Below are 21,142 nucleotides of genomic sequence, written 5' to 3' on the forward strand. Positions count from 1 at the left end.
GCATGCCAGCAGCATGGGATGCATGAGCTCCACGTTAGTCATTTAGCTCTGAATGTGGCATTCGCTTTCTGAGGCAAAAATAAACAGAACCATCTAAGCAACAAGCTCTGTTGCATTTGTTAGCAACAAGCTTTGTGATCAGACAATGGCATTGTATGGCCCATTAGCAAACAGAACGCATTCACGTGAGCAAGCCACATTTAAGCAGAGCACCAAAACATTCTTCCCAGCCTTGCAGCTGGGTTTTAGGGAAGGGTTATTCTCTTTCTTACTTCTCTTTGGAATTTTCTTCTAGGTTTTGTCCTTTTAGAAAGGCGTTTTAAGCTCTCTTTGGGTAAAAAGAATGTAATGGTTGGTAAATGGGTGTCACTTTCCTCCTGTATCTCTCTCTATTAACATGTTTTAACCCCAAATTAAAATTGAGGTCTAGGTTTGTTTTATAAATAAGAGGCAACTTTAGTCCCAGAATTTTTAGATTAACTTAAACATTATACACAAACTATGAAGTTTAAGGATATATATTTAAAAAGTAAAAGTTTTCTTGAAAACTTAGGTCTTCCAAGCTCGCATTTCCTTAGGTACACCCACAAAACATCTTAGTTTGCAATAGACTACTTTTGGGGCAAACTACATTTACCTTCATCCTCCCACAAAGGAGTCTCTGAAATACTATTTTTTTCCTGTTGAGATAAATGCTAAATTAGTGAGTTCTTTAGGCAGGTCCTGTCTGTTGGCCAAGTATAACACAAGTTCAGAAACCATTATTGAAGTAAATGAAAATGGGATGAAAAGATGTCTGATAATACCTGACAGATCATCTTGAACAAGTCCATGTATTGACCTGAGGCCTGCCTGTGGCCCTTTGTGTTAAGTACCGGAAAAGCTGCTTCTGATAAAAACGTATTATGGTGCTGTGTCTAAGTTTTTTCAGCTAATTTTGCAGCCTCCCTGAGTGCTGTGTTATACATTTGACTAAGTGGGACCTGAGATGGGTAATGACCATCCTAGGGAACCGGATGGAGGTCTCCAGCTGGGAGGATGTACAAACCATTACTTAGACTGCACTCATGGGAACCAAGAGACAAAACACAAATGCTCTTTTATCATTGGTAGTTTCAAATCTGAGCGAGGTATGTGCTGACTCACCTCCAGAGAGTGTGCTCTCACCTGCCCAGATATGTAGTTCCCATGCCTAGGGAGGAGCATTCTGTTTCTCTAGCGGTCCTCTGGGCCCTGAGCATTCCTGGCAGTCCTGCTGAGCTCTCTTTGCATGAGAGATTCCACACTTGCCCCTTTACCTCAGGCCTCTGATCACTCAGTCTTTTACCCCCTCACTCCACACAGACGACTTTGCTCTCTACTTGGACAAAACTGAATCCATATGAAGGGAACTACTCTGGCATCCAGCCATGTCTGCAAACTTCCTCATATTCAGTGTCCACCTGCTCTGCCTTCCATGTTACTACAGTGGAGGAGGAAGCCTTTCTCCAAAGCTGATCTCTGATCTCTTCACCTGTCTTCTGGATTCCATTCCTTGTCTGTCACCTTTCTCAACTTTTATTTATTTATTTATTTTGCTCTGCTGCTCAAGCTGGAGTACAGGATCATCACTCACTGCAACCTCAAATTCCTGGACTCAAGTGAACCTCCCTCCTCAGCCTCCTGAGTATCTGGAACTATAGGCATGCACTGCCACACCTAGCTAAGTTTTTAAAAAACTTTTTGTAGAGATGGGGTTTAGTTATATTGCCCAGGCTGGTCTCAAGCACCTGCCTTCAAGTGACCCTGCTGCCTCAGCCTCCCAAAGTGCTGGCATTACAGGTGGGGGCCACCATGCCGGACCCACACCTCTCTTTACTTTTAACTGATTTCTTCTCCTCAGCATTAAAACCAGTTCAATTCTCTCTCACTTAAAACAAAAACATGCCTTCCCTCACCCCAACCCTTGCCTTCAGGTATATATACACAGCCAGCCCATTCTCCACAAGCTGTAATACTCAATGTTTAGTCATTTTTAAAAATTAATTTTTATGAGTTTTTTGCTTTTGCTTTAAATGATATGTCAACTTAAGAAAACATTGTTACTGGTTTTAAATTTTAAAAAATATTTGCTTGACGTGGCATAACTTGTAAGTAACAGAGCCGGGATTCTAACCTAACTCTGATTGCAGACTCTTCTGAAAACTCTCCACTGGATTTGACCTGGGGGTCCCTAGTGATCTTGGCAACAGCAGATTTGGTGGAGGGAGGGTTAGAAGCCAGATGGGAGTCCTTGAAGAGTAGGAGTTGAGGATGCTCACCCTCTTTCTTTCTTCCTCAGCCCCAAATTCTAGAAAGAACACAATACCTGATACATATTAGCAAAATGTAGCATTTGAGAGTTCATTGATCCATTCAACTCCTGTTTAATGAGCGTCTCCTTTGCTGCCAGGCAGGTGCTGGGGATATAGCAGTGTATACATAGATAAACACCTACTTTTATGAGGATATATTTACGATCTTCCTTGTCAGCTTCTCTTCCCCCTTACTCTTAAGAGTAAGGTTTATCTCAGTTGTGTCTAGGATTATTTGTTTCCTTCTGGGTTGTCTCACACACTCCCATGATGTCATTTACTATCCCAGAGCTGAATGTTTCCGAACTCTAGACCTTCTCTCTCTACCTAGGTAGCTCAGAAGCCCGCAGACTCATTTTGCCTGTTTGGTTGGTTGTCTTTTACTGTGTAACAAACTACCCTAAAACATAGTGTCTTTAACAACAGCCATTTATTTTGCTCATGAAGCTGCAATCTGGGCAGGGTTTGGAAGTAAGGACTCTTCTCTGTGTCACGTGACGTCAGTGGAGTGGCTTGACTGGGGTGGGACAGTTTACTTTCAGGATGGTGTACTCACACGGTGCCTCACTGGTGCTGAATATGAGCTTGAGATCTCAGCCAGAGCTGTGGTTCAGGGAGCCTCGGTTCCTCTCCATATAGATCTCTCCAAGGACTGATGGTTTAGGCTTCCTCAAAGCATGGAAGCCTCGGTGCAGGTGAGCCACTTACATAGTGACCCAGAGCTCCAAGCCCTTGGTCTTTATGATCTAGCCTTGGAAGTCATAGCATCACTTCCGTCATAATCATAACCCCAACCAGATTCAAGAAAAGGAAACATATTCTACTTTGCAGAGGCAGATTGTCAGAGGGACATTGTAAAAAGAGCATGTGAGATGGAAGACATTGCAGCCGTTTTTGGAAAATATCACCTGCCATATTGTCCAGAGTTGAGTTAGCATCTTCCACAAACCTGCTTTTTCTCCAGTGTTTCTAGCTTAGTAATTGGCCCCACCATCCCTCTGGCTTCTCATGTTGGAAACCTAGGAGCCATATTTGATACCTTTTAATTCCTCAGCAACCTACCCTCTACCCTGCCCAGCCAGTCACTGGGTCCGGACATCCTCTTGTCCTCTCTACTGGCCTGCCATAACCCTGGTGTAGGCCATCATTATCTCCCTCCTCAGTTGTACTGCAATGGTCTTATAGCTGGTCCTCCTCCTAGCAGCCTTCCTTCTTCCAACCTATCTTTTATCCTGCTTCCTATGTAATCATGAAAGATACAAATACATTTATGGCACACTCCTGCTTTAAATCCATTAAAGCTTCTCAGTACTTTTGGGCTAGAGATCAAAGTCCTTTCTCTGGCCTGAAAGGCTGTGCACCTCATGGCTTCTGCCAGCATCAGAGTTATTTTGGATCTTCTGGCTCCTTTTGCACCTGCTCTAACGGCCTTCTTTCAGTTCCTCGAAAGCTCTGTTCTCTTTCCTGCCTGTTTCTCACTTTGACACTCGCTATTCTTTCTGTCTGCCATACTCTACTCATTATTCATGTTTGTTTAAAATAATTTCCTCAAAGAAGCCTGAGTTAGAATCTTCTGTTAAACAGTTCAGTGGTATCTGCATGTTTTCTTTATAGCCTGTGTTATAGGTGCTTGGATTCCTCTCTTTGAATTTCTTACTTGCTAGACTCTTAGAAGTCCATGAGGGCCAACAATTGGTCTTCAATCTCAAAAGCCTAGCTGGTGTCTTGACACATAACTAGCACCCAGTACATGCTTATGAATGAGTATTTGTACGTACACATTCATATAAAGATGTTAAAGAATACGCACACAGATTTGTGAGTGCATTTGTACAGAGGTTTTTTTAAAAAAATGTTTTACCTTTGGGTAAGATTTGTCAGTGGTATATTTAGAAATTATATTTAGAAATGATTGGCATTTTTATTTGGGAGTATGTATATGTATTTATCATGGATTCTGTTCTGTTATTTTGTTTAGTATCCACTTGGTTCAGAATGCCCACAGCAGACACTGATCTGGTTCTGAATTGCTGTGTCCTTTCATGCCTTGTCCTCTGACCAGGTACTGTTCCTCACTCCTATTCAAGGTAAAGAAACTGCGGCAATGAAAGCTGATCTCCTGAGGGCCAGGAACATGAAGAGGTACATCAACCAACTGACTGTGGCAAAGAAGCAGTGTGAGAAGAGAATCCGAATCCTGGGAGGCCCTGCCTATGACCAGCAAGAGGATGGGGCCCTGGATGAGGGGGAAGGGCCTCAAAGCCAGAAGGTAGAACTTTATAGTTTCTTGTTTTGACCCTACCAAGTTTATTATAAATGCTGATAGAACTACATATAAAGACTTTCAACTTTTTAGTATTGAACTTAGACATATGTGCCATAACTACACACTCACATTTGCTTTACGAGTCAAGGAGCTATATTCCTTGGTGTCCTTGACTTGTATGGGTGGTAATAGGTATAGATAGGCCTTGGGTGTGTGCATGTGTGTGTGCGTGTGTGGATATTTTTCCATCTTCCCTTTGTCCTCCCCAGAGGACCCAGAAGAGCATGTTGATATTTACAAGACTCCAATCAAGTTTCCTTTATCAATTGAATAGAAATAACCACCTATGAAGTAGGAGGCATCTTCTAAATTATTTTTACTTAACTCTTGCCACAATATTATGAAATTTCTACTGGATATCTTCATTTTTCAGGTGATGAAATGGTGGGTTTAAGTATCTTGCCTAATACCACATAGATAGGAAAAGGTAGAACAAGATAAAAACCCAGATCTGACTGGTTTGCAAATCTGAGTGCTTTCTCACTGAACCATAACATCTCTCTGACTGTTTTTGTACTGTAAAACTTCAGACTGTCTGTCAATACCAACCAAATCACGGAGCTTAGGAAAGTGTTTTAGCCCTATCTCAGTACCTGTCCTAACTCTGAAGGACCAAACTTGTCTTCCAAGACCTGGAGCATACTAAGATAGAAGGAAGCAGCCACGTGACCCACTCAGGAGCTTAGCTGTGCCATGGAAGGAACAGGACCTCAAAGCAGATGCCAGACTCCTCTCTGTAATGTGTCCTTTAGCTACAAAGAGGCCAACATCGGTATAATGTAACTCAAGCTACAGCCTCTAACCTCACTTGTTCTGATTTTCAGTCTCTTGATTCTTTCCTGTTTAGCTCTCGGTTCTACTTCGGCTACTCATCTGTGATGTTCCCCTGCCTCCCTATTCCAGTGATCAGCCTTGACTTTCTTAGTTTCTGGCTAGTCTCTGTTAGAGCCTCTGCAGGAAGGGCCAGCCCCAGCATACGCCAGGGTTCTGCAGCATCTTACACAAGTGGTGCAAATGCAGCTCCAAGGAACTCTTGTTTTTATAATCCTCTAACCACAGGAAGTCTGTTGATGTTGCTATTAGCAAAATAAAATAAAATAAAATTTTTGAGATACTGGCTTTGTGTTCCAGATGGAAATGTAGCATTTTGGTGAATCAGAGAGATGGTAGATTTGACAGGTTGAATATTGCCCCCTTCCTCCTCCTCATTAGCTTTTTGTTTTTGGCCTCTTAGATTAATTTCTAGCCACATTTATCGTAGATGAGGTCTTTGTCTTATGTTCCATTCATTCATTCATTCATTCAACAGACATTTATTGAGGGCCCACAATATCTCAGTTACAGTGCTAGGTACTAGGATTAAAAATAAATAAGATAGAATCCCTGCTCTCAAAGAGTCCCATATAATTATAAAATAAAAAGGTAAGTGATCCAGTAGAGATATGAGATAAATACCTAGGAGAAATACATAATGGCTTGCTACCTAGTCAAAAGATGATATGCTTTTACATGTTGTGGTACAGGAAGATCTCAAGAAAGATAATGGAAACTCATTTTTGGAGAATTAAATGTGATTTCAGTACAGGTTGTCTATCTGGCAGTGTCTACTAGAAGTAGACTTAACCCAGAGTGCCAGATCATTTTTGATTTGTTCTTTTTTTTTTTTGAGATGGAGTCTCACTCTGTCGCCCAGGCTGGCATGCATTGGCGCGATATCGGCTCACTGCAACCTCCACCTCCCGGGTTCAGGCCATTCTCCTGCCTCAGCCTCCCGAGCAGCTGGGACTACAGGCGCCCGCCACCACGCCCGGCTAATTTTTTTTGTATCTTTAGTAGAGACGCGGTTTCACTGTGTTAGGCAGGATGGTCTCGATCTCCTGACCTCATGATCTGCCCACCTCAGCATTCCAGTGTGTTGGGATTACAGGCGTGAGCCACTGTGCCTGGCCTTGATTTGTTCTTTTCAGACATTCAGGAAAAGAGAAACTCATTTCTGTTGCAATAATTCATCCTCAGAGTAAAACCATTTCCTCTAATCTTCAGGATGGAAGGCTAAGATAAGACAGAATTCCAATAGTTATGGTCATTTGCTATTTGAAAGGTAAGACTTTGGTTAGTTTGGGGCCATTCTGATGTCTTCATGAGTGGGAAGAAAACTTTTGCTATGACCTAATCATATGTGATCCAGAAGAATTACCATTAAATTTATTTCAGAATTTAGACTTCCAAATCCGGTTAATCCTCCAGTTAAAAGAAAGATTCAGAGTGAATTTTTTAAAAGGCAAGGCAGTTATATGTTGCTTACAAGAAACTAAACATAAAGGCACAGATAAGTTGGAAGTAAGAGGGAAAAAGACATGCGAATACTAAGTATAAGAGATCTAGAGCAGCTACTGTGAATGTCAGACAAAATAGACTTCGGAACAGGAAGTAGAACCAGAGATGAAGAACCTTTCATTATGATAAAGGAGTCAGTTCGTCAGGAAGATAGAATAATCAAATGTTCTCAATCAATAAAGAGACCTTTAGAGTGTACATGAAGCAAAACCTGACAGAAATGAGAAAAAATGTCACAAGTAGAGTTGGAAATGTTAACACTCCCCCTCAGTAATATCAGTAATAGGAAAATCTGGAAAATTCCCAAATATTTGGTAGCATATCTAAATAAGGCTTCCATCAAAGAAGAAATTATAAGGAAAATTAGGAACTATTTTCAATGGAGTGAATATGCAATATATCCCACAATTATTTGTGGGATATATTATGATATATATATTGTGGGATATATTGTGCAGTTAAAGCAGCACTTACAGGAATTATGTACAGTTGGCCCTTGAACAATGTAGGGGTTAGGAGTGCTGACCCTCCCCTGAGCAAAAATTCACATATAACTATGGAGTCTCCAAAAGCTTAACTGCCCATATCCTACTATTAACTGGAAGCCTTACCAATAATAGTCAGTTAACACAGATCTTGTATGTTATGTGTATTATATACTGTACTGTTAGAATAAAGTGGGCTATAAAGACAAATGAAATTGTTACTAAGAAAATCATAAGGAAGAGAAAATATTTTTACTACTCACTAAGTGGAAGTGGATCATCGCAAGGGTTTTCATCCGCATCATCTTCCTGTTGTCTAGGCAGAGCAGGAGGAAGAGGGCTCAGTCTTGCTGTGTCAGGGGCGGCAGATGTGGAAGAAAACCCTGTACGAGTGGGCCTGTGCAGCTCAAACTCATGTTGCTCAAGGGTCAACTGTACTTTTTAATGCTTATAGCAGAAGCGAAGAAAGGTATGAAATCAGTGATCTAATCTTTTAAGAAGCTATAAATTGGCCCAGTGAGGGGGCTTATGCTGGTAATCCCAGCACTTTGGCGGGCAAAGACAGGAGGATCGCTTGAGGCCAGGACTTAGAGACCAGCCTGGGAACATAACAAGACTCCCCTCTCTACAAAAAAAAAAAAAAAAAAAAAAAAAAAAAAAAAAAAAAAAAAAATTAAAAGAAGCTGTAAATAAAAACTAAAATAACTAGAAGGAAGGAAAGAGAAAAGATACAAATTGCCAATATTAGGAATGAAATAGGACATCACTAACAGATGCTACATACATTCAAAGGAGGCTAAGGGAATAATGTGGACAACTTCAAGCCAATAAATTTGACAATTTAAATGGAATAGACAAATTCCCTGGAAGACACAAATTACCAAAACTGATTCAAAAAGAAATGGAGGCTGGGCGCAGTGGCTCACGCCTGTAACCCAACACTTTAGGAGGCTGAGGCAGGCGGATCACGAGGTCAAGAGATCGAGACCATCCTGGCCAACTTGGTGACACCCCATCTCTACTAAAAATACAAAAATTAGCTGGGAGTGGTGGTGGGCACCTATAATCCCAGGTACTCGGGAGGCTGCGGCAGAAGAATCACTTGAACCCGGGAGGCGGAAGTTGCAGTGAGCCGAGATCACGCCACTGCACTCAAGCCTGGCGACAAAGTGAGACTCTGTCTCAAAAAAAAAAAAAAAAAAAAAAAAGACAAAAAGAAATAGAAACTCTGAATAACCCACAATTTATTGAAGAATATAATAATAATCTAAAACCTTCCCGGCTGGGCGCGGTGGCTCACGCCTGTAGTCCCAGCACTTTGGGAGGCCGAGGCGGGCCGATCACAAGGTCAGGAGATCGAGACCATCCTGGCTAACACAGTGAAACCCTGTCTCTACTAAAAATACAAAAAATTAGCTGGGCGCGGTGGTGGGCGCCTGTAGTCCCAGCTACAAAGGAGGCTGAGGCAGGAGAAGGGCGTGAACCCGGGAGGCGGAGCTTGCAGTGAGCCGAGATCGCGCCACTGCACTCCAGCCTCGGAGACAGAGCAAGACTCCATCTCAAAAAAAAAAAAAAGAAAAGAAAACCTTCCCACAGAACTCCAGACTCAGATCATTTCACTGGTGATTTTTTTTTTTTTTTTTTTTTTTTTTTGAGGTGAAGTCTTCCTCTGTTGTTCAGGCTGGAGTGCAGTGGTGCCATCTCAGCTCACTGCACCCTCCGCCTCCCAGATTCAAGCAATTCTCCTCCCTCAGCCTCCCGAGTACCTGGAATTACAGGCGTGCACCACCACGCCCAGCTAATGTTTGTATTTTTAGTAGAGACAGGGCTTCACCATGTTGGCCAGGCTGGTCTCAACCTGCTAAGTTCAGGTGATCCGCCTGCCTCGGTCTCCCAAAGTGCTGGGATTACAGGCATGAGCCACTGTGTCTGGCCTCACTGGTAAATTCTATAAAACATGTAAGGAAGAGATAATACCAATCTTAACCATACTCTTTCAAAAAACGGAGAAGGGAACACTTCAACTCATCCTAGGAGGAGACTAGCATAATTCTAATACCAAACCAGAGGAAAAAAAACTTCAAAATGGTGTCCCTCATGACCCTGGACAGAAAAGTCCTTAACAAAAATACTGGTAAATCAGATTCAACAATCTGTAATTCACAAAGATAACATCAGTATATGTTCTCCTGACAGTGGGTCCTTAGTATAATCATTGTCTACTTCATTTCTTTGCAATGCTATTATTAAGGCTTGATGGAATATTTATTTTTTAAACAGCTTAATTAAGGTATAATGACATGCAATATACTACTCATATTTAAAGTGTACAATATGATAAGTTTTGACATACGCATATATTCAGTGAAACCATTGCCACAATCAAGATAATAAACAGATCCATCACCCACAAAAGTTTTTTATGTCCTTTGTAATTTCTCTTTGGAGCCCAGTTGAGAATCACTGCTAATCCTTTTATCCATATTTATGTAACTAGAAAGTGACTTCTTAACTATTCTGATTTTTGGCACTTATCAGTGCCTTCTCTTTCTCCTGGTTCAGGCTCTTCCTGATTAGTTTTTGTTGTTGTCTTTCGTGATTCAGAACAGTTATTATTAACAAGTCTCCGAACAACCTGGAAAGTAGATGGTATTATTCACATTTTATGGGTGAAAAAACTGAGGCGCAGAGAGATAGAGTAACATAGAGCTCACAGAACTGGAAAGTCGCAGAGTCAGGATTGAAACCTACATGTATCTACCTCCAAAGCCTGAGCAACTCTAACTGCACAGTGTTGCCTTCCTATCTTGCTTTGTTTTGAAAACAAAAAGTCTGTGTTGCCTTATCTTTTTGCAAGGTAGCAGCCCCCACACCAGTGGCCCCAAAATGGAAAGATGGAAGGAAGAATTAAAATAAGGGTTGAAGAGGAAATGGAAATAGGAGTACATGGAGTTTGGAAATCAGTGGCAATAAATGGCAGATCTTTTCTTTAAGGCCAATTTACATATCAGTTTACTTATTTCACCCAGGGTCAATCCAAAATGAACACTGCCAAATGCAGCCAGGACTCGACTTGAGTGTGAAAGGGTTTCCTGGCTCTTTCTGTTGATACTGGAGTTGTTGGCCCATCTTCCCTAGCCAAATTGATATGGGTTCCTTTAAACCTCTTTGGAGCATGTACAGTTAGGATTTTGTGCTTCAAAATGCTTCACTGGTAGAGTTTACATAAAGTCAAATGTTATAGTGTTCCACAGCTAGTAAACTAACTAAATATTATTGGTCTGAAATATTTATAGAAACGAATTATTAATGGTCTGTAGCAAGGGATATCCAAGTCCTTAGTTACTAGGAGCTGATAGAAAATGCCTTCCCTGGCAGCCTATAGAATGGGAGAAAGTTTTTGCAATCTACACATCTGACAAAGGTCTAATATCCAGAATCTACAAGGAACTTAAACAAATTTACAAGAAAAAAACAACCCCATCAAAAAGTGGGCAAAGGATATGAACAGACATTTCTCAAAAGAAGACATTTATGTGGCCAACAAACATATGAAAAAAAAAGCTCATCATCACTGGTCATTAGAGAAATGCAAATCAAAACCACAATGAGCTACCATCTCACACCAGTTAGAATGGCGATTATTAAAAAGTCGGGAAACAACAGATGCTGACGAGGCTGTGGAGAAATAGTAATGCTTTTACACTGTTGGTGGGAGTGTAAATTAGTTCAACTGTTGTGGAAGACAGTGTGGTGATTCCTCAAGGATCTAGAACCAGAAATACCCTGTGACCCAGCAATACTGTTACTGGGTTTATACCCAAAGGATTATAAATCATTCTGCTGTAAAGACACATGCACTTGTATGTTTATTACAGCACTATTTACAATAGCAAAGTCATGGAACCAACCCAAATGCCCATCAATGATAGACTGGAAGAAGAAAATGTGGCACATATACACCATGGAGTACTATGCAGCCATAAAAAAGAATGAGTTCATGTCCTTGCAGGGACATGGATGAAGCTAGAAAACGAAACACCACATGTTTTCACTCATAAGTGGTAGTAGAACAATGAGAACACATGGACACAGGGAGGGGAACATCACACACTGGGGCCTGTCGGGGGTGAGGGTTAAAGGGAGGGAGAACATTAGAACAAATACCTAATGCATGTGGGGCTTAAAACCTAGATGACGGGTAGATAAGTGCAGCAAACCACCATGGCACATGTATACCAGAAACTTCACATTCTGTTCATGTATCCCAGAATTTAAAGTAAAATTTAAAAAAAGAAACGTACTGGAAAATCTGAATAGACCGTCTGCTGGAAGCATTATGAAAAGTAAATAAATGGATATACTGCATCATCCTCAGAAAAAATAAAAAAGAAAGAAAATGCCTGCCCCCTTCTGCCCACAAAACAGATTAAGCAGGGGCTCATTGTTGGTGTCAGAAGAGTTGAGTGTAATACACTGATGGTATGCACTTGATTTTAGAAATATCTTACTGGTGACATTTCTGAAAATTTGCCAACTCATAATTTTAAGAATTTCAAAATGTAAGTTTTTATTTAATTGCATTTGAATTCTACTAATTGCACGTAATTTTTTATTACTAATTCAGAACTAAGAATATAGGCCTTAAATTCCTCCTAAATTAATTTGAGGCATTTTTCCTAATTCATTGTCATGAATTATTATGAAGGTCATCTGCTTTATTACAGCAGTCCATACTCGATTGTTCCTTCTGTGTCTTCAGATAGGTTCTTTTTTCTTTTCCTGTGAGTATGCAAAATAGCAAACAAGTAGATAGGCTTATTTTGGTACATCCATACAGAGGAATTTTATGGGCTTATTAAAAGGATGCTTACAGGAGATTTTTTAATGAATATGGTTGATACTATAAACAAAAAGGCAGGGTATAACATTATTTGTAGATTCCTCCACTAGATAAAAATAAGATGGAAAACAAAAACGTGAAACTATTAGATCCCAGTGTCCTTGTGTTTATACATTTCTCTTCAATTTTTCCATTATTGGCACTTACTATTTTTAGCATAGAATGTGCATCCCATAGGGTAGGGATTTTTATCTGTTTCATTCCTAGAACTGTACCTGATACCAAGTAAATGCTGTGAAAGGAAGATAAAAACTTAACACCCTAATTCACGATGCCAAATGAAAAAAATTAAGCTGAAAGCTGAGTCATGCAGGAAGCTGTCTTTCCTTTTGTTCCTAAGCAGAAGCTACAGATAGAAGGTTCAGTATCTCCACAGGTAGCTACTCTGTGTTTGCCTTGTCTTATGTAAAGTGCTGATTTACTGAGCGTCAGAGGATTACATAATTGACTGTTGCCCTGCCTGCTCCTTTTTGTTTGGAACATGTGGATTACCATACTCTCCTCCTTTCCCCTCCAGCCCACTTTTCCCCTTTAAATATTGAAGCACTCAAAGTCATCTTTGGAGAAAGGCACAGACCACAGACTGTTTCTGTGACTCCTTGTTTATTTCTTCCAGGCATGTCCTTAATCTTGGCAAAATAAACTTCTAAACTGATTGAGACCTGTCTCAGATACTTTCTGGTTTACAATGCCAAATAAATCTTTGTCCAGTGAGTGAAATGGTTAATAGGAAATTGGTATTTTTTCAGTATGTGCATTTTAAATATTCAGTAAGCTTTATTCTATTTAAAATGTAGTAAGAGGTATTTCAGTTTACCAGGAGTACTATATTACATCAACTCTGACCTTAAAAAATGCATGTTTTCAGCTCAGCATCACTGATCATTAGAGAAATGTAAATCAAGACCACGATGAGATACCATCTTATGCCAGTCAGAATGGCAATTATTAAAAAATCAAGAAACAATAGATGCTGGCAAGGCTGTGGAGAAATAGGAACGCTTTTACACTGTTGGTGAGAATGTAAATTACTTTAACCATTGTGGAAGACAGTATGACGATTCCTTGAGGGTCTAAAATCAGAAATACCATTTGACTCAGCAATCCCATTACTGCATCTATACCCAAGGGAATATAAATCACTCTGCTATACAGACACTTGCACGTGTATGTTTATTGCAGCACTATTTACAATAGCAAAGTCATGGAAACAGCCCAAATGCCCATCAGTGATACACTAAAGAAAATGTGGTACATATACATCATGGAATACTATGCAGCCGCAAAAAGGAATGAGATCATGTCCTTTGCAGAGACATGGATGAAGCTAGAGGCCATCATCCTCAGCAAACTAACACAGGAACAGAAAACCAAACACCACATGTTCTCACTCATAAGTGGGAGCTGAACAATGAGAACACATGGACACACGGAGGGGAACAACACACACCAGGGCCTATTGGGGGTGGGGGCAAGGGGAGAGAACTTAGAGGACTGGTCAATAGGTACAGCAAACCACCACAGCACACATATACCTACGTAACAAACCTGTACATTTACTCAAATAAATAAATAGTAAATTACTACAATAAAATTTTACTTTATTCCTTTAAAAAATGCATTTTTACCCTAAATGTAGAAATCAGTCCATTGGAAGTTAAAGCAAACTGACATTTAAAATTCGATTTTAAAAAAAGTTTTCTTAAATTCTCTTAATAGATTCTTCAGTTTGAAGATATCTTGGCCAATACGTTCTACCGAGAGCACTTTGGAATGTACATGGGAAGGATGGACAAGAGAGCTCTGATTAGTTTTTGGGAATCTGTGGAACATTTAAAGAATGCTAACAAGGTAGTATATGTAGGCTGGAAGGAATATTAATCGCTAGCTGATGTCAACTTGGCATGTGAGGCAGCATGTCTGTTTTTCTCAAGATAAGTATACATTAAAAGAATATTTTAAACCAAATATAATACTGACATTATGTTCTAGCCCATAATGGCAAATAAAATTACATTATATTTTTACAGAAGATTCTTTTGAATGTGTAGTCAAGGGAAAAAAGGTTTTATAAATGTACCAAGAGATTGAATTTAGTTTTGGGTATTTTTTTTTACACATTGTAAAAAGACATATACATATCCACATTACTATTATAATGAATTTGGCCCCCTCACCTACACTTCAGTCTCATAATTTTGCCATTTATAATATCATAATGTGCATGTTTTATACTTTGCCTTTTATTTCAATTTTTTTTTTTTTTTTTTTTTGAGACGGAGCCTTACTCTTTTACCCAGGCTGGAGTGCAGTGGGGCGATCTCGGCTCACTGCAACCTCAGCCTCCCGGGTTCAAGCCGTTCTCCTCCCTCACACTCCCGAGTAGCTGGGATTACAGGCGTGTGCTACCACACCCAGCTAATTTTTGTATTTTTAGTAGAGATGGGGTTTTACTGTGTTGGCCAGACTGGTTGCGAACTCCTGACCTCAGGTGATCTGTCCACGTGGGCCTCCCAAAGTACTGGGATTACAGTCATGAGCCACTGCAGCCAGCTTTTATTTCAATTTAAATATGAATAAAGGAAAATAAAATTATTTTTGGGTACACATACATCTTAGAGTGAAGATCCCAATAATCAGCATCATGCTTTGCATTTGGCAATAAATATTTAAGAATTATGCGTACACAGTCTTTATGTATACAGTCAGCCTTCCTTATCTGTGGGTTCTATATCTGTAGATTCAACCAACCATGGACTGAAAATATTTGGGGGGAAAAAAACTGCATCTGTACTGAACATGTACAGACCTTTTTCCTTGTCATTATTTCCTAAAAATACAAAATCAGCCATTTACGGAGCATTTACATTGTGTTAGGTATAAGTAATCTAGAGAGGATTTAAAATATATGAGAGAATGTACATAGTTACACGCAAAAACGCTGCACCATTTTATATCAGGGACTTGAATGTCCTTGGATTTTGGTATCTTCAGGAGATCTTAGAACCAATCTTCCATAGATCCCGAGGGGCAACTGTATATGTATGTATATGTCTGTAAACATACACAATAATATCTATAACGTGACATATGTGATCAGTATATACTATTGTAAGAGGTTTATTAAAATAAGTACCAAGAGGCTGGATGCGGTGGCTCATGCCTGTAATCCAGCACTTTGGGAGGCCAAGGTGGACAGATCACAAGGTCAGGAGTTCAAGACCAGCCTGGCCAACATGCTGAAACCCTGTCTCTACTAAAAATACAAAAATTAGCCAGGCATGGTGGTGTGGGCCTGTAATCCCAGCTACATGGGAGGCTGAGGCAAGAGAATTGCTTGAACCTGGGAAGGTGGAGGTTGCAGTGAGCCAAGATCACGCCACTACACTCCAGCCTGGGCGACAGCAAGATTTGGTCTTGGGGAAGGTTGCGGGGAAGCACCAAGAGCATTTTGTACATTGAATTACTCATTTGCATATGAATGTTGCCAGAATAGACTGCCAAATATATTGTAAGTCACAAACTATATTTGTTAAGGAACTAAATCCAGTCCTATAGTGTCTTTAAATCTTTTATTGTTAATTTACAAGCCCCAAATTACCTAATTTTATCCAATATTGTATTTGCTAACTCTATTTCTCATTTTATTCACCAGTTTTGACTCCACATAATTTCTGGTTGTTCTCAAAGGAATATTGTAAAGAGCAATCTAAAAAGGTTTTCCTAAACTATGGAAGAGAATTTGAAAAATTTCAATGAAATAAGAGCATCTGGCTTCCTCGAAATAGCCTTATTTTGATCTAGCAACATTCTGGGATGTATGTTAAATTAGTTATGTTCATTAAGTTGTATGCCTTTGCTCTTTACTATTGTTGAAAACTGCATAACATTTCTAGAGTTAATGCAATGCTTCTAGAGGAACTGTAAAGATTATGTTAATCTAAAGAGATGTTTTGCATTTCTGAAGTAGGCTGGTGATGACACAGGCTCATTGCTGAAGACAAAGCTGTCTAATATAAGCTTGACTAGGACAGAATCATTCTGAAGTAGTCATTCTGAAGAGTGTTTTTCTCGTTTTTCTGAGTTACACAATTATTATATTGACTTCTTTCTGGGATGAGAAATGGCACTTCTAGTTACTTATATTAGGTAAAAAGTTAAATTGACATTAGCTAATACATTTTCTTCTTGTGGAATTGAGATTTATGAAAAGGAATCTATTGCAGGAAGAGAACTGTTTTTATTCTGTTTTTGCACCCTCCAGTGTTTAAAAGAAATTGCAGGTGTTAACTGTTCAACACGTTCATTTAAAGAATTAGTTTTTTTTTTTTTAGGATCTGACGTTTGCTCCTTGACCCTGAATATGGACACAAAATTCTGCATACCAGGGTGCATCTTAAATGTCTTTCTTCTGACTTTCAAATGCAAATAATTCAGAGAAAAATAATTTCTCTCAGAGATGATATGTCTTACTTTTCCTTATCTTCCTGTCTTTTCAGAATGAAATTCCACAATTAGTTGGTGAAATTTATCAGAATTTCTTTGTGGAGAGCAAAGAAATATCTGTGGAAAAATCACTTTACAAAGAAATTCAGCAGTGTCTTGTAGGAAATAAAGGTATTGAAGTATTCTACAAAATCCAGGGAGATGTTTATGAGACCCTAAAGGATAGGTATTACCCTTCATTTATTGTCAGTGACCTGTATGAGAAATTGTTGATAAAAGAGGAAGAAAAACATGCCTCACAGATGATTTCCAACAAGGATGAGATGGTGAGTCACATTTAACTTTCTGCTCCTTTTTATTGGATAAGCTTTTAAATATGTTTAGGTGGGTGCATATTGTGTGAGCCAAATTTGATGCACATCTTCATCTTTTAATATACAGGACCTTAAATAGAATAAAAGTAGCATCGTTTAATATACAAGACCTTAAATAGAATAAAAAGTAAGCATCAATAACCTTGTCTCTGGTTGTATGTATTTCTTTCTTCCCCTTTTATCCTCTGACGTACATCTTCCCTCATGCTGGCATTGAGTCAGAGACCTCCTGCCCTCTGTCTGTTTTAGATACACCTCTGGTCTGACTCCTGAAAAGTGAAGGCAGAAAGTCTGTAGGGTGGGACATTTATGGGTTGGACCAGCTAAGAAAATCAGTAGAACTATATAGCCCTGGAAGAGAGAAGGGATGGGGGAAAAATGAGGAGAGGTAAGGAATGTGGGAGAAGTTAAAGGAAGTATTTTGGAGTTTAAAGAAGGCAGAAGAAATTAAAATGCTCCAAAAGAAAATTTCCTAATGTAAGAGTTAAATAAAGAGGAAAGAAACACGAAAGACAGGTTTATTTTGGAGAATAAACCTGAGAGGGGCTTCTGGCCGATTTCAGTCAGGAGCACTCTCTCTTACAGACTAAAGAGTATTTATTGGTTTTAGGGTGAGAGAGCTTATCACAGGCTTGGAATGTTTCTGTGTGGAGGAGAAGTTTATTGCAAGGTTGGAATGTCTCCGATCAGAGGGGAGGTTATCTTGGGGCTCACATCTCTCTGGCTGTAGGGGAGGTTATCTCGGGGCTGGCATGTCTCTGGTCAGGGAGGGATTTATCTTAGGGTTGGAATGTTTCTAGTTGGAGATGTCATTTTTGGTTTATGATCTTGCTGACCTTAGCTATTAGGCTGATGCCCTTTGGATTTAGGTGGTTTTTGATCAAGGGCATCTTTAGAATGGCGGTGCTTGTCCAAGATGGCGATGCTCCTGCTCTGTCAATCCAGACCCTATAGTTATAAAAAGGACAACGGGCAGTGTGTTCTTTCTGGCTACTTCCTACTGATGAGGGGACGGAGAGTTTTCTGGTCTTGGATTGACTGTAAGAGTAATGCCGTCTGTAGATGTTTTTGGGTAGTTGCTGTGAATAGCCGTAATCCTGTTATTTAAAAATTTTTGAAAAAGGTTAATTAGTCAGGGTAAGAACATTAGTCCTAGGCATATTATTAGGAGAGGGCCCAGGAATGGGATCACCAATGCTATGATTTTGTTTCCAAACCAAGAATCTGTTTGGTTATTTTGGTATTCCCTTAGCTTTTTAGCCCTTTCTTTAAGTTTTTCAGCAGTGTCTCTTACTAGGCCCAATTGATTGAGATAGAAACAACATTCCTCACCCAATGAGAGGCAGAGGCGCATGTTTGGAAAGGTCCATATGTAATTTTCTGTAAGTAACCATTATTAAAAGACAAATCGCCAGGTGCAGTGGCTCACGCCTGTAATCCCAGCACTTTAGGAGGCTGAGGCGGGTGGATCATGAGGTCAGGAGTTTGAGACCAGCCTGGCCAACACAGTGAAATCCCGTCTCTACTAAAAATACAAAAAATTAGCTGAGTGTGATAGCACGCGCCTGTAGTCCCAGCTACTTGGGAGGCTGAGGCAGGAGAATCGCTTGAACCCAGGAGGCAGAGGTTGCAGTGAGCCAAGATCACGCCACTGCACTCCAGCCTGGGTGACAATGTGAGACTCCGTCTCAAAAAAAAAAAAAAAGACAAATCATGGTAGGACTGATTTGCTGTATTATATTGGTTTAATTATTTGCATACAGCGCAGTAAGAATTATTTATTAAATAGACCTTTTAAATTGGCTTTGATGAAACTTTGTTCCGCAGAAGGAATCTGAGATAAGACCTTTTTAAAGCCAAGCCCAGCCATGAATTTGTACTGTCAGATAACTATGAGTTGGGTGATTTTTCTCCTCTTGAGATTCCAAGATAACTTGGGGTTCCTGGCCTGTCAGAAAGTGACATTCTTTACTCATCGCAGATCAGAAACCCTGTACAGGGACTGTGTACACAAAATATGGGGCCAGTTTTCCAAGGGCTTTATTGGCTTCATAAGTCAAGTTTGATTCCTTAAAGGAAGGCACACCATTCCAGTCGAAGCATGGGTAAAAATAACCAGTTTTTCCAGTTGTGTCCTGTTACAAAAGAAAACAGATTCTTATTGCACTTATGCAAATAACTATATTGCCATAACTTAAGAATACTCAGAGATAGTTTCCAAATTCTGGAGAAAGTCAGGTAGAGAGAAACAAGTATGCTCCAAATTTTGTTCATGGGAGTATACTAAATTGTTAAAAGCTGTCAGTAGCCCAAAAGAAAAGTTACTTTGACTTTGAAAAGCAAAACAAAGGATTAGCTATATTTTAAGCAAAACGTCAGAAAGGTCACTCCAGTCTCCTGTTAGTTCAGTTCGTGCAGTTAATTCCTGTCCTGCTTGACATTCATGAACATTTTAGCTATTCAAGAGTCCTGAACATGTTTCTTCTATTCTGATGTCACAATCTCCAAAGTTATCAGAAACCTGCATTTGAGAGCACCTGTTAGAGCTTTATAGCTGATTATAAAACCACCTTCTAAAGAGGACCAAAACAAGACAACAATTGTTTATGGATGACCAAAAGTTTTAGGGTAGCCATAGTTAAAGACACAATTGACAAGGAAATCTGTTACCTGTGTGGCACAAAATAATTTTAACGTAACAATTATAATTACTACTGATAACATACATTAAGATATATCAGAATTATAGGTGTCTCCCATAACATTGGAACACATACCAATAACTTATTTATACAAACATAGCCCAAAGAGAGCCGAACACCATTTTATATTTGACAATTCTTCCTATATGATTTTATACCAAATAAGCCAAATTTTACTTTTATATTAGTGTGCTATTAATGTTAAACTCAATTTTTAATAAACCTGTAGACACATTTACCCTATTTTAATGTTTGACCACAAGTTAAGATTTTTATAGACCCTTTTTAACCCTTTATAATTTTTGTTAAAGAGCAGGTTAGTGCTGTAAGAAAAACCTGTTGTGCTTTTATTTTAATGCTCAATTTACAGAAAAACTGGATGATACCCCTTCAACTTTAGCCAATATGTTTACACATGGAATTTCCTTTACAACTAACCTTCCAAAACTTGCTTAAACCTTCATTTTTATTTTATTCAACTTAAAACAATTCTTTAACCTTTTAATCTAGGTAAAAATCCACATTCTTATGCCTCCTTATAATATTTTTACCAAAAGTATATGTAAAATGTTTTTCAATGTCTTAAATACATGTTACACTGTTAACTTTTAGCAACCTTTACTTTTGTTGGTAAGTTTGGGATTTTAATTATGTACTAGGTGGAGAGCCTAGGACCTAGACAGAAATGCAGATAAGGTCTGACTTACTCCAGCATTTAACTCCATGTGTCCTGGGCCTTTCCTAGCTGCGAAGCAGGCAGGTTATACAGCTAAGAGTTATAGTAGCATTTTATAAAGCATTCAGGAGGCTTAATCACTTTTAAATTGTACAACATTTGTTGTATGAATTCCCTTTTATGAAATTTTTCACGACTTACACAGACAATCTCTGACATGCCTCAACTTTCTGATTTGTTGTAAACATCCCTCTCTTTAAACAACCAGTTAATTTACTTTAGGACAAGAATTTACCATATAAGATAATTTTTTATATAAATTATCTTTTCTTTAATATCTTTTGCATAGCTGGGGGTATGGCTAATTTCACATGTCCCCAGGCCTTATCTATTTTTGTTTATTAACTTGGTTTACAGTTTAGCTTTGAAACAAAGATGGTAACAGTCCTTTCACAAAACAAACTTCCTTCATGTCTGTGGACTAGACTGCCTAAGGCCACCAGATTAGAAGTTAGGGTATTTCATTAAATAGTTCAAGATGTAGTTAACTTTATTAAACC

At 39.2% G+C, this 21,142-nt stretch overlaps 1 protein-coding gene across 17 annotated transcripts in view; it reads left to right on the forward strand.

The window, feature by feature from the left end:
- SNX25 (sorting nexin 25) overlaps positions 1-21,142 on the forward strand; it is a 190,402-nt gene that overhangs the window by 126,354 nt on the left and 42,906 nt on the right. For 15 of the 17 annotated variants that reach the window (XR_010156373.1, XR_010156374.1, XR_010156376.1 and 12 more), the window contains 3 exons: positions 4,421-4,602; positions 14,104-14,235; positions 16,884-17,156. Coding sequence is in view for 13 of the 17 variants with exons in the window: in XM_054683529.2 (XP_054539504.1) it covers positions 4,421-4,602; positions 14,104-14,235; positions 16,884-17,156 (587 nt within the window). In the remaining 4 variants the exon portion in view is untranslated. Of the gene's footprint in view, positions 1-4,420; positions 4,603-5,506; positions 5,674-6,328; positions 8,660-14,103; positions 14,236-16,883; positions 17,157-21,142 lie in introns of those variants that run through there. The other 2 variants (XM_054683532.2, XM_054683533.2) reach the window with 2 other exon arrangements.

Source organism: Pan troglodytes, chromosome 3, assembly GCF_028858775.2.
Source record: "Pan troglodytes isolate AG18354 chromosome 3, NHGRI_mPanTro3-v2.0_pri, whole genome shotgun sequence".
NCBI classification, from domain to species: domain Eukaryota; kingdom Metazoa; phylum Chordata; class Mammalia; order Primates; family Hominidae; genus Pan; species Pan troglodytes.